The sequence below is a fragment of the Cavia porcellus genome, unplaced genomic scaffold, assembly GCF_034190915.1.
Source record: "Cavia porcellus strain 051 isolate PalLab524CR breed Dunkin Hartley unplaced genomic scaffold, mCavPor4.1 scaffold_17, whole genome shotgun sequence".
Taxonomy (NCBI): domain Eukaryota; kingdom Metazoa; phylum Chordata; class Mammalia; order Rodentia; family Caviidae; genus Cavia; species Cavia porcellus.
In genome coordinates, this window is record NW_026947500.1 from 20,826,539 (window position 1) to 20,841,121 (window position 14,583).

The window sequence follows — 14,583 nt, forward strand, 5'->3', positions numbered from 1 at the left end:
TCACTGAGTGACTCTCAGAGTGCAGGAAAATGCTATGTTCCCAGTTTATTATGAGGACATTACGAAGTGTAGAGATGAAAAGATGTGTGGGCCTAGGCTGAGGGGAAGGTGACAGAGTTTCTACTGCTCTCTGGGTTTGCCTGCCAGAACCTTGCCCCTCCGTTTGTGCAGAACCGTGATTGAGCAGAGATGCCTGGAAACGTGGCTGGGCACAGAGCCTGTGACCCGGGGCGGGCCCAGTGCAGCTGCCAGGTGCACAACCTCTTTCCGGCCAGCACAGACCACAGACTGCCAGGGATGGCAGGTCAGAGGTCGCCTTCACAGCCACTCTGAAACAAAAAGGCCGGGGGAGAAAAGCTCTGGTTTCCAAGCCTGCCTTGGGAAAGGGCCAGGAGCCAGGAAGAAAATGAGTCAATTGATCTGTTCATCTCACAGCATCACAGCGCGATGGTCCTTCCTTTCCTCCACCTTTTTTTTCTTTTTTAATGTGCAGCCCTTGGGATTGAACCCAGGGACTGAACCCCTTGCACTGAGCCAGCTCCCCAGGCTTTTACGTTTGTTCTGATTCCTGAGACGGGGTCTCGCTGAGCCAGAGTTGCCCTCGCCCTGCCTTGCACGTACCGCCTCGCCAGCTCTGCTTGGTTTCTCAATCTGCTTCCCTCCTTCCCCAGCCCTTCGTCTTCTTACACTGATATATGGCGGGCATTCACCTGACCACAAAACAAACAGAGGCTTTATAACTTACGAGAGATGACTAACAGATTAAATATTGCTGCTTTAAAGGGTTTTGTATCTAGAATAAATGCTTAGAAATCTGGATCACTGTCTTATGTCTGAAAAGGTTAGCTAATAACCCAGAAATCTTAGAAATTCAACCAACAGAGATGCTGTGGCCTAGAACTGAATGGTCTTTGTTGTTAAGCACAATCTCATTTTGCCACAATTTTTTTGGTACCAGGGATCGAACTCGTGACCTCATGCTCACCAGGCAGGACCTCATGCTCCCTAGCCCTGATTTTGCCAATTTGAATTCAGTCCTTGTATGTAAAACGTTTTAGATTTGTACAAACCAATCAGTTCCTCCCATTTAACAGCTTATTTTTTGCCTCTATAAAAATGGTATCATCAATTAGGACTATAATTATGTATTTTAGTGCCTTAATTTTCAAATAAGACAGATGTATGCTTTATGCAGTATAGCAAGGAACTTTTAAAATAAAACAGTATTTTATGAAAATCTAATCTTCTGGGCTGGGGACTTAGCTCGGTGACATAAGCACTTGCCCACCTGGCAAGTACAAGGTCATGAGTTTGATCTCTGGTACTAAAAAAACAAAACAAAACAAAACCTAATCTTTTCCATTGTCATTCCATTTCACTTTAACATATAAAGTAAAAAAAGTATGATGTAATTATAAAGTTATGTGTAGTATACATAATCCATCTTATCCTCAAATAACATATGTAAGATTATAAAGTACTTACATAATTATATATATATATATATATATATATATTTTACAAATACACAGATATATATTTTACTTAAATATAACATTTAAATTAGAGGAGTTTAAAGGATTTAAATAACCCTCATAATTACATGCATTCATCTGGTTTAGAATTTACCTAGTTTTTTTTCTTTTTTTGGTACCGGGGATCAAACTCATGACCTCGCGCTTGCCAAGCTGGCACTTGTGCCGCTGAGCTAAACCTCTGGCCCTAGAATTTACTTGTTTTATTTGCAATTCCATAGCTTTACAGTGGCAATTGACAAGACAGGCGTTACTAAAGGGCAGCTCACAGTTTAAAAGAAACAGACTCCCACATGTGTGGAGATGGTCACAGCACAGGCAACCAGTGTGCCAAGAAGGTTCGAGATCAGTACTGCTAAAACATCCTGTGCTAGAGAAAGACAGAGAAAGGGACAGGGAGAGGGACTGATTCTGTGCACACACGAGTCCATCGTTGGGGTTAATAAAGGGTGTGCTCCTTTCTCTACAAAGGCCAGCCAGCAGAGGGGCGGGGGCAACCCATTCCGCCTGTCTCCACTGGAGGTGTCCTTGCTTCTGTCCAGAATCAGGAAGGAGCTGGAGAAATGCAGCACAACACAGAGGAAACGAGGGATCCCCTCCAGGGAGGGGATCCATCCTGGCTGACACAAGGCAGGCCTGGAGAGGGCCGGTAGTGCCAGGGAGAAATAATAGACTGGGCCAGCAGCTTGAGTCCCAGGAAAAGCCCAGAGCTGTCCTTGCAGACTGCAAACACAGTGTGGGGTTTCACTTGGAAAGCAGCTCCTTAAGTAAGGCAGGCTGGAGCTGGAGAAGAAACCCAGGGCGGTGTCTGTCCTATCTGAGAGTGTAACTAGAAGCCCTTTTGGGGGGGCAGTTAATGTGTAGCAGGAGGCACAGAACCCCTACAGAACCACCAGTGAGTGAGACAGAAATGGCCATGAGACAGCTGTGAGAGGCCACGGCCAGACACAACCCCTGAGAGGCTGAAGCTCAGGGTGGGAAGGGCCCGGGGGTGCTGAGCTGAGCTGAGCTGAGAAGCTGAAATGGTTGCATGTGGTTTTCAGAGGTGCCTGGGTCCACGGTTTACAAGCTCCACAAGGGGAAAGGAAGCTGGGAGTGCCCAGAGTGACTAGAGTGCTAGGGAGGACACCAGTGGTCAACCATGCGCAGGTGATGGGGGGAGGGGCACACACTTGCAAAAACCTGGGCAGAACTTCAGTCTTAGTAGTGCCTCCCTGCCCACTGCCCATGCAGTCTCTGATGGTCTCCAATACTGCAGACCCTGGAAAGAAACCACGCACTCAAAAACCCAACAGAACTGTTTTCGGACTCGTTTCTTTTTTCTCCATTGGTTTTGGGTTTTTGAGAAAGGCTTTTGCTTTTTGAGAAAGGCTTTCTCTTTGTACTCCAGGCTGGCCTTGAACTCACTATGTAGTCTAGATTGGCCTGAAATTTGTGATGATCTTTCTGCCTCAACCTCCTGAGTGCTGGGATTATAGGTGTGTGCTACCATGCCTAGTCCTGTTCTGGGATTTTTTCCTCCTTTGCTGATTTTGCTGATTTTTCTTTATTCTGCTACCTTTATCTTTTTTGATATAGGGTCTCACTATGTAGTTCAGGCTAGCTTTGAACTCATTTTATAGGTCAGGCCTGCTTTGATCTTGAGATGATCCTCCTGCCTCAGCCTCCCAAGTGTTGGGATTACAGGTGTTCGTCACCATGCCCAGCCCTTTCTGCTACTTTTATTCTACTAATTTCCCTTTACTCCTAATAGAATCCTTTGTCTCACCTATCTCTCCTCTTTTTCACCTTCCTTTTATTTTTCTTTCTTTCTTTCTCTTTCCTTCTTTCTTTCTTTCTTTTTTGTCTTTTTCCTTTTTATCGGTACTGGGGATCGAACTCACGACTGACTGACTGCTTGCAAGGCAGGAGCTTATGCCACTGAGCTAAATCCCAGCCCCGCTTCCTTTTATTTGTCAAATTTTACTTTTTTCATTTTTCTTTCTTTCCTACACTCGCACCTTCAGTACTATTACTACTAGGTTTTACTCATATTTATTTAGTTGACTCTGTGCTATTACTGTACAATTCTTTTCCACTGCTAATCGTGGTATTGTCTTACTTTTCTCTCACTGCTGAGACAACGTATCCAACACTCAAAGTTAAAGGGAGAAAAGGTTTATTTAGTCTGTAGAGGTTTTAGCCCACAATTGGTTGGCTCCAAGGCAGGGTGGCACATTGCAGAGAGCAACAGTGGTGGAAGACAATAAAAGCAACAAGAGAGAAAGGGGCAAGTGTCTTTCCATGCCTTATATTGCACCAATCAAATCAGCAACTGATCAGCAATCACCCATCCTTAACCCTAGCACCCTTATCTCAGCATTGCACTAGGAATCAAAATCACACCCTCTAGATTTGGCCACCTCTGAAAAGGCTGGCCCCCATGACTGCATGGGGCTTTGCAGGGACATCTAGATATAAACCTTAACATTCCATCTCTCACCTCCAAATACTTGCACACATCCCTTTATGCAAAAAGCATTTAGTCCATCTCCAAGAGTTGCCAAAGCCCTAACACTTTCACCATTTCTGAAAAGTTCAAACCCCAATCACCTCCCAGATTTAAAGCAAACTTAACTGCGAACCCCCGTACAAATGAAAACAAGTTAAACACTTCCAGTATTCAATCACATAAGACAGACATTTCCATTTCTAAAGTTACAAATAGGGGGATACAAAGGAATGGGTCAAAGCAAGTCCAAAATACAGCAGGGCAAACAGAAAGTCCTGCAGTTCCATGTGCAGCCCAGGAAATCTGTGCTAAGACAACTGCAAAGGGCTTGGGTGGCTCTATCTCCATGGCACTTCTGGTGGCTGCAGTTCCATGGTTTCTCACTTGGGCCAGCTCTGCTCCCGCTTTGCAGTTTTCCTCAGATGACCCACATTCCTGGCTTCTGATGTCTCCACCAAAGCTGCACCTTTGGTGCGTACTCACAGTTTCCCACACTGCCCTATCACAGGCACACTGCATGGCCTCCCAGGCCTTCTTCTGAAATCTGCATGGAAGCCTTTCTGACTCCATAGCTCATTTTGTATGGACAACCAGCACCTCAGGATGGTGCCAAGTCGGCTGTCGGCAGGAGCAGCAGCCATGCTTGGCTCTCTCTTGGCTGTGGAGGTCAAATGACTGGTCTGCTGAGTACTCTGAACCCAATTCTGAGGAACAAATTCTCTAGGTTGCTGCCATTCTGGGACTCGGTGCCCTGGGATTCTCTTCTTAAAGCAAAGTCTTTCACTTTGCAATTTTGAGGCCACAAAATGGAGTCTGTTTCTTGTGATGCCCTCAGGCCATCTTTTCTATTCGCCTGTTCCTTCTCAGCAATCAAGATCTCCTCTAGTCTATTTTTGCAGTCCACAGCTTTATTGGAGCTTCTTTTCTGGTCAAACTCACAATGTTTTAAAACCATTTTGTTGGGCTCTTTGCTCTTGCTTCTCAACACAGCCTCCCACAGTAGCCATAACCACAGCCCTAACATTAGACTGCCTTCAAATTTCTTCTGCAAGATTAATGAATCCACCACCCTTAATCCTAGTCTCAAAGTCCTGGCACAATCAAAATGCAGTCAAACTTTCTGCTAATCGATAACACCATCATATGATGTCTAACAACCAATGCGGTTCTTCTCAGCAGAAACTTCCTGAGCCTGGTCTTTACCTGGCAGGCTTTGTATCAACTTCCGGGTCTTGAGCTCTGATCAGACTCTTTCATATAGTACAACCTATGGTGTTCCAGTTCTACTTTATAAGGCTCTTAAGCCACTTGGCCAGGGAATGTCACAGCAATGACCCCCACTCCTGGTACTAAATTCTGTCTCAGTTTTCTCTCGTTGCCAAGACAAAATATCTGATATCCAAATTAAAGGGGGAAAGATTTAGCTCACACTTGTAACAGTTTCAGTCTACAACTAGCTGGCTCCAAGGCAGGGTGGCACATGACTGAGGGGCAATGGTTCCTGGTAGTGGAAGGCAGTAAAGCAACAAGGAGTCTAACACTGTCTTCCTGCTCCTTTAATCCTTTTTTAAAAATTCATTTTAGCCAAGAGTGAAAAAAAAGAGAAGAAGAAGAAGAAGAAGAAGAAGAAGAAGAAGAAGAAGAAGAAGAAGAGGAGGAGGAGGAGGAGGAGGAGCAGGAGGAAGAGAAGGAGGAGGAGGTGGATGAGGAGGAGGAGGAAGAAGAAGAGGAGGAGAACAAAATTTTAAGACACATCAATCAGGGGGCAATAATATATTGTGCATTGTCATCCCCAAATCATTCCCCCAGAGCACAAGACATCTTCTGCTTTATCTTATACAGACCACTGGGATTAGAGCAGTGCTAAACCAATCAGTGGATGGATTTAGTAAGCATACACCCCAACTCAGTGAATCTAAGAGCTGGTTCTTCCAAATAAACAAAATAGACCAACTCTTAACCAATCTTACTATAAAAAGGAAAGAAAAGACTTATATCAATGCAGTTAGAAATGAAAAATAAAAAATCACAATGGAACTGCCAAAACCCAGGAGACATAATAAATACTATGAATGCCTGTAAACTGGACAACCCAGACATGATGGCACATATCTATAATCATAGCACTCAGGGGACTGAGGTAGGAGGACTTCTGTGAGTTCAAGGCCAGCCTGGGCTACACAATGAGTTCAAGGTCAGCCTGAACTGTATAGCAAGAATCTATCTCAAAACATAAATACACAATTCAAAAGAAGTAGATAGGGGCTGGGGACATAGGTCAGAGACAGAAGTACCTGCCTGGCAAGCACAAGGTCCTGAGTTTGATTCCTGATACAAAAATAAAAAAAACAAACCAAACCAAAAAAATCTCAAAAGAAATGGATAGATTACTAGATACATATCAATTATCAAAATGAACAATAAGACATAAAAACACTGAATACTCCCAACAGCCAAGGATAATGAACCAGTAATAAAAATCCCTACCAATTTAGAAAAGCCCAGAACCTGACAGATTTACTGCTGACTTCTACAACTTCAGTAATGCCAATACTCCTCAAAGTCTTTAATGAAACTGAAAGGGAAGGAATACTCCCAAAGTCATTCCTGGAAGCAAGTAGTACCTTGATAACAAAACCAGACAAAAACCCAACTTAAAAAAAAAAAAAAAAAAAAAAAAAAAAAAAAAAAAAACCACATGCAATCTCTTTAATGAACACAGATGTAGAAATTCTCAACAAGATTCTGACAAACAGGAAATCACAAAAAGATCATACAGCATGACCCAATAGGCTTCATTCTAGGGATACAAGGATGTTTCAGCACACACAAATCAATAAATATAATACATCACAAACAGAAACAAGGATCAAAATCATATGATCATCTCAAGAGATGAAGAAAAAGCCTTTGACAAAATCCAACATGCATTTTTTATAAAAACCCTGAAGAAAATAGAAAGGACCTTATCTCAATCTAATAAAAGTCATTTATGATCACCCTACTGCCACCACCATATTAAATAGGAAAAACCTGAAAGCTTTCCCTCTGAAATCAGTAACAAGACAAGGAGATTCACTATCACTGCCACTGTCTGATTTAGTACCTAAAACCTCAACCAAGGGAGTGAAGCAAGAGAAACAAGTAAAAGGGATACATACAAGAAAGGAAGAAGTCTAATTAGTAACTGCAGATGACATGGTCTTTTACATGGAAGATCCAGAAAATTCCAACAAAAAACTGCTAGAGTTCATAACCAAGTCTAGCTATGTAGCTGGATACAAAACATGATGGCTGATTGTGTCAACTTGAGAAGTTTCATTATGAGACGCCTAACACAATCATCTCAGCAATTCCATACCCTAAGGGAAATGAGGAAGGACCAAGCTGTTCCTGTGTTTTTGGAGGAGCTCTAGTCTTTGCCTTCACTTTGGACGTCATCTCCCGGCTGCCAGTGTAGACTTCTCAGCCTCCACCACGGAGCCATCAGCCTCCTGACACAGACGCAAGGGGACACTGCAGTCAGTGAGTACCAGTCCTCAGACCGAACCCTTCAGCTTCCAGTGTGTGCACAGACTTTCTGCACTCTTCCCATCCGACTCTGTGGGTGGCCACTGTGAGCCAGTCTGTCAGTTCTGCATTTATATACCTTGTGCTATCTCTGTTTCTCTAGTAAACACCGACTGACATACAGAGGCAACACATGAAAATCAATAGCATTCCTGTACGGCAGTGATGAATTCACTGAGAAAGAACAAGGCCATTCACAGTAGCACCAAGAAGATGAAAAACTTAGGAATCAACCTAAGAAAGTGACAGACCCTTACAATGAAACCTACAGAGCTCTGAAAAAGGTGGCTGAAGACATCAGAAAATGGAAAGATGTTCCCTGTTCCTGGATGGGAACCATACCCTCAAAGTGGCTACATTTTTAAAACTAATATATAGTTCTAACACAACCCTATTCAAAGCTGAATCAAATTACAAGCAGTACTCTTCACAGAATTAGAGAAAACAATACTTAAATTCATATGAAATTAGAGGACACCTAGAATAGCAAAAGCAATTCTGGGCCCTAAGAGCAAAGCAGGAGATATCACAATCCCAAATTTCAAGTTACATTATAAAGCTACAGTGATTGGGGGCTGGGGACTTAGCTCAGCGGCATAAGCACCTGCCTTAAAAGCAGGCAGTCGTGAGTTCGATCCCTGGTACCGATAAAAACGAAAAAGACAAAAAAAAAAAAAAAAAAAAAAAAGAAAGCTACAGTGATTAAAAAAAAAACACGGCACTGGTAAAAACAAAACAAAAAACAAAAAAAAACCCAGACATGTGGGCCAGGGATTTAACTCAGCAGCATAGGCACCAGTTTGGCAAGTGTGAGGTTGTCACTCTGACGGGGGTGGGGGTGGTGGTGGGTGGTGGTGGGTGGGGTGGGGGGAGGACACGACCCCCAGACATGTGGATCAATAAAACAGAATACAGGATGAAGAACAACCTCAGGCACATTTAGTCACATCTTTGACAAACAGATCTAAAACATATGCTTGAGGAAGAGCTGCTTGAGCAACTGGTGCTAGGACAACTGACTTATCTAACATGTAGAGGACTGAAGCCAGACCCATATCCTTCACCATATAGTAAATTAAAACCAAAAGAATAAAAAACCTAAGTATTAAAATGGAAACAATTGGATAAAATAGACGTAACTCTTGAGGGCATAGGCATAGGCAAGAATTTTCTGAACATAACACCATTTAGAAAACAAGTGACATCAAGAATCAGCAAATAGGGTTCATAGGACCATATCAAGTTAAAAAGCTACTGCAAAGGAAAACAACCAACAGAATGAGGAAACAACCTACAGAATGGGAAAAATTTTTATCAGCTACACCTTGCACAGAGGACTAACATCTAGAATATATATAGAACAAAGAAATGAAAAGCTCTCAAAATAAAGGCCCAACTAAAAAATGTGCAAATGAAATGAACAGACATTCTCAGAAAAAGTACTAATGGCCGATACATTAAAAAACGTTCAGCTTCTCTGGCCATTAAATAGAGATAAACACAATACTAAGACTCCATCTCACTCCAGAAAGAATGGCCATCATCTTGGAGATCAAATAACAACAAATGCAGGTGAGACTATAGGAAAAAAGAACATTTCTGTATTGTTGGTAGAAATGTCAACTAGCACAGCCACTACAGAAATCAGAATGGAAATTCCTCCAAAAATCAGAAGTGGAGTGCTATCCAGCCCACCTCTTTGCCTTGTTGGTTTCTGCTCTCAGAAGAGTTAAAAGACATCATATTACAATAATGCACGTGTACCCATGCTTCTGTAGTTAAATCCTGAAATGGGCCTACATGTCTATCAACTGGTAAATGGACAAAAATGAAAGTATTTATACATAGTAAGAGCACTACTTCACTATAAAGGATAAATTTGAATCATTTGTAGGAAAATAATGCACTTTGAGACCATAATGCTAAGTGAAATAAATTGGACACAGAAGCTTAAATATCGCATGTTTTCTCTTATATGAGAAACTCAAAAGCATACATAATGAGTGAAATAAAAGCCAGATAACAGGGAGACAAGATTTTTTTGCAAATGGGAAGAGTGCCAAGAGACGGAGGTAGAGGGAATGGAGGGAGAGGAAGGGGGTGTAAAAAGAACTACAAGGTGTTACATACATGTGCCAACTCCTCATGATGAATGGAATTATTATACACACCAAATATGTCCTAATAAAAATAAAATTTCATAAAAAACCCCAAATTTTTCCTAACTAAACACACATAAACAGTTCACATAAAGTTTACCAGCCATCTCTTTGGTTTTGGTTTTCTTTGGCAGTACTGGGAGATCAAAGCCAGGGCCTCACACATGCTCTAACACTGCTCACACATGCTCTAACACTGAGTTGCAACCCCCAGCCCTTTTGATAATTTTACTTTGAAGGCCGGGTGTGGTGGTGCACACCTATCATCCTAGCACTTGGGAGGCTGAGGTAGGAGGATTGCCAAGACTTTGAGGCCAGTGTGGGCTACACAGTGAGTTCAGGGCCAGTCTAAACTACAGTGAGATGCTGTCTCAAACCCAAAATGTTTACTTTAAGACAACATCTTGTTATATACCTCAAGCTGGCTTTAAATTTTTGATTCTCCTGCCTCAGTCTCCTCAGTAGCTGGGATCACAGGTGTGGAACATCACACCTGCCAGCCTAAGAAACTGTAGTCACAAAGAACTTTGGTAAAGGCAGGGAGTATGGACAACATAAAGAGGGTAGGCATCAACTTTTCAGCTGACTACATAATGGTATCTGATCCCCTTTTGTTCAATAATACACAGGACAAGGTGCCTCTGAAGTGCAAAGAGAAAGCAATCCCGTCTGCTTGAAGAGCTACTAACAGCCTCTTTGAGTTGGGTTTCAAAGGCTATGTACAATTTCATCCATTAACCAGGGTGTAGTGGTGCAGGCCTGGAAACCCAGCACTCTGGGTGGCTGAGGCAGGAGGATTGCAAGGTGGAGTTCAGCTTGGGCAACTTAGAGACTTAACCAGACCCTCAAAAAGAGGGAAGGACGTAGGGCAGGGAGGGAGGGTGAGTTGGCAATGTAGTTCAGTACTATGGCCCTAGGTTCAATCCCTGTACATGCCCTGCGCCCCCAAAACCCAACTGAGCCAATTTTCTCACTTCCACCCTGGGGCAAACACTGTAATATATTCTAAAGCTTTTTCATTACACACGTATACACACTCACACGTAGTAAGCATGCATGTTTATAAGAAGTTTGTTTTCAAAATTGAATCATACACAAAACACCGTTCTGCAACATGACCTTTTTTTGGTACCAGAGATTGAATTTACAACCTTGCGTTTGCCAAGGAGGCACTTACACTGCTGAGCTAAATCCCGGGTCCTGCAACTTGACTTTTTTCTTTTACAGTTACTTTTCTGGCAGCTTTCTATGTCTTCACACCCTGAAAAATGAATCTTCTGGAGAGTGGTAGATCTGGACTACTTACTAGAATCGTAAGACAGCCTGAAACTGTTGCTTGCTCCCACATGCACACCTATGAAAAAATAAACCATCACCCTCCATATCTGAGATGTGTTGTATCTTACCTGATGAGGAAATTTCTTCGCCTCTTTTCATTCCCAGCCTTTTATAAATTTCTCTCTCAGGATCAACATAGATTTCGTGGCAATATCCAGTCAGCTTGCAGAATGGCTGAAGAAAGGACAGTTGGAACATTTATAAGAACAAATCAAAAGAGCAATGATAGCTACCGTCAGCCCATGTGGCCTATTTTCAATGGTTCAAATAATGAACTTTTCTATATTAAACAGATTTGACCTGTCAGAGCCCCATTTCTAAATATTTACCTCAATATGATGGTAGGATGATTGTCCAATCACTATAAGGGTGATGTTCGCTTCCTTTGGGAAAAAAAAAAAGTACATAGGCATTATTACAAATTACATTTTACAGGACTTCCCCTAATCTGACTCTCATTTTATTCTAACGCCACCTAGAGGATCCTAGAAGAATGGAATGAACAGCAAACAGGAATCAAAGTTTCCTAAAATGTTTGATTCATTGGATTGTTTTTTTTTTTTTTTTATTTTTGGTCTTTTTCGTCGTTCTTATCGGTACCAGGGATCGAACTCACGACTGCCTGCTTGGAAAGCAGGCGCTTATGCTGCTGCGCTAAATCCCCAGCCCGAATTCATTGTATTCTTTTCCTAAGTAAAAAGTGCTAACTCTTAAACATAAGAACTGAATCTGCAAAACTACTAGAAAAAAACATAAAGCTCTGTGTTTTTTTGTTTGGGTAATGATTTTTTGGACGTGACCCCAGAAACACAGGCAACAGAAACAAATTTGACCAGTGAAATTGCATCAAAAAAAAAAAGGAAAATTGCATCAAAAGAAAACAATAGAATCAACAGGCAACTCCCAGGCTGGGCCGGGAAGAAATACCTCCAAAATGGATGTCTAGTAAGAGTCTAAACTCCCAAAGCTGTAAGGCCTCAACTTTACAGCAAGAAAACAAATAATCTGACTTAAAAAGTAGGCTAGCAATGTGCATCAGTGAAACAGCACTTGCCTGTCATGCATGGGGTCCTGGGTTTAATCCCCAGCACTGCAAAAACAAAAATAAAAGCAAAACAAAAACAATCCCCTCCTGAAAGGCTGGAATAATTATTTCTCAAAAAACATACAAACAGCCAACCAGTCATCAAGGAAATGCAAATCAGACACTGAGATACTGCCTCACATCCTTTGTGAGGGCTATTAATAAAAAAATGTTAGGAAGAGGAGAAAGGAAACCTCTGCACACTGTAGGTGGTAATGTCAGTACTGTTGAAATGAAAACAGTGTGTAAAAAACGTTACTACCACGTGACCTAGCAGTGATTTCATTTCTTTCCCACTAGGGAAGGAACTGAAATTAATCTGTCAAAGAAATATCTATACTCCCCTATTCACTGCTGCACTACTCACACTAGACAGGATATGGAAGTAGAAATCTAGCGTCCATCAAGGGCTCAATGGATAAAGAAAATATTGTATCACAACGGAATAGCAGTCAGCTATGAAAGAAGGAAATTTTTATTCAATTTGTGACAACATGGAGGACGTTAATGCTAAGTGAAATAAGCCAGGCCCAGCAAGATGAGTAGCACACAATCTCACTTATTCAGTAAATGGAATCAAAAAGTAGGGAATACGGTTGACACCAGGAGAGAGGTAAAAGGGTGAACGAAGGGTGTAAGTTTCTGGGTAGACAGGAAGAAAACGTTTTAGAAATCTGTGGCCCAGCAAGTTGATAATAGTTAATAATGTTTGGATACTTTAATTGTGCTAACAGATTTTAAATGTTCTTTTAAAACACATACATAAAAACTAAAAAGGAAAGGCTACTTTATTAGATCATTTTATTGTTTCACACCCTAACTGGTAAGATCTGCACAAGGTAGACTTGAGTTTTATCTAGGAAGACCATGCCTTCACTCAAAGTCTCCCAGGGGTGCAGCTCAGGAGTTAGGTGGGGCTCCGGGTTCGAGTTCCAGAACAGAAAAATAAACCCAATACAGTAAAACAAAAAGCTCTTCCAGAGGCTGAGAATATAATTGAACGGTACAGCTCCTGCCTAGCAAGCATGAGGTTATGAGTTTGATTTCCGGTACAAAAAAAAAGGGAAACCGAGGCACAAGAAAGGAAAGCCTAATGAAAAATATACCTTGGCACTTTACGGCATATTATTGCGTTTGTTTTCCAGCGAACAACTATATGGAGGAAGTTAACACAAAACAAGCAGAGTACTAACATTCGCAGCATTTGTTTTTCGGCATTACTATTTGACGTTTGAGAGCAGACAGATTACCAGGCAACAGCAAAGTATCGAAGTTATTATCATCAGTACTTTTTTTTTTCTTTTTTGGTGCTGAAGACAGCACTGCGCCACATCCTCGGGGCCCTTTTTCTGTACAGGCAGCGACCCGCCTCCTGCCTCAGTTTCCCAGGAACTACTCGCTCAGAGACAGGAAGGATCGAGGAGGTCAGGACGGAACCAGGGTGCCCCGCGCACTTGCCTCCAGGGCGCTCCTGGGAACCTTGGCCAGGTCTTCCACGTACTCCTTGCAGGCGTAGCAGAGGAAATGCCGCACGAGCACCACCATGGCGCGGCGCTCCCGGAACAGCGCCCCGAACGGCACCCGCCGCCCGCGCGCGTCCAGCACTGGAAGCTCGGCCACGCCCGCCGCCAGAGGCAGCCCTTCGGGGGCGGCCGGGACCGAGCCGGGGACAGCGCCTCCGCGGACCTGCCGCGTGACGGGCGCCGCCATCCCAACCCGAGCGTGGGGCTCCTGGGCAGTTGGGGCCGGCAGCCCAAGGCCGGACGCACGCACGCACGCACGAACCAGAACGACGGAGAGTCGCAGAGGGCGGTGGCGCGCGGGGCGGGGCTCGGGTAGGGGCGGAGCTTGAGTCAGGGCGGGGCGGTCCGGGGGCGGGGCGAGCCTCAGGACTCAGGATTCCGGCAGCATTCAGCCTCAAAGCCTGCAGCGCTGACTTGCAGTGCCGGAGTCTCCTTTAAACGTGCATAAAATATTGAGGCAATTTTACCGTGGACGTTTCTTTATCCACCACCTAGGTGCTGTCCTTAACGTTTACTCTAGCATGTTATCCCATGTTCACAATTACATGTCTTCTGACTTCCTCATCTGCCATCCATGTCCCTACTGAGATATAAAACATTTTCACCACTTGAGAAAATTCTCACAATATTACATTTGTTTCGTTTTATTTTTCGAGACAGGGTCTCGCTGTGTAGTCAGGCTGGCCTTGAATTTACTGTGTAACTAGGCGGCTTCAAACTCACAGGAATCATCTTGTCTCAGCCTCCCAAGTGCTGGGATTACAGATATGTGCCTCCATGTCTGGCGCTGCTTTTGACCAGTGCATGTGATGAATGTATCCTAGAAGCATTGCAGGAGTCCATGTTTTATTTTGAAAACGTTTCTTTTTTTTTTTTTTTTTTT

At 43.0% G+C, this 14,583-nt stretch overlaps 1 protein-coding gene across 6 annotated transcripts in view; it reads right to left on the minus strand.

The window, feature by feature from the left end:
* The window catches only part of Prxl2c (peroxiredoxin like 2C), a 31,685-nt gene extending 17,709 nt beyond the window's left edge, over positions 1 to 13,976 (minus strand). Inside the window, exons 1-4 of one of the 6 annotated variants that reach the window (XM_063227381.1) lie at positions 13,636 to 13,969; positions 11,423 to 11,476; positions 11,162 to 11,267; positions 21 to 329 (exon numbers count right to left, since the gene is read on the minus strand). In XM_063227381.1, coding sequence (XP_063083451.1) covers positions 319 to 329; positions 11,162 to 11,267; positions 11,423 to 11,476; positions 13,636 to 13,887 — 423 coding nt within the window. In that variant the 5' untranslated portion in view covers positions 13,888 to 13,969 and the 3' untranslated portion in view covers positions 21 to 318. The other 5 variants (XM_063227375.1, XM_063227378.1, XM_063227377.1 and 2 more) reach the window with 5 other exon arrangements.
* Positions 13,977 to 14,583: the final 607 nt, after the last annotated feature.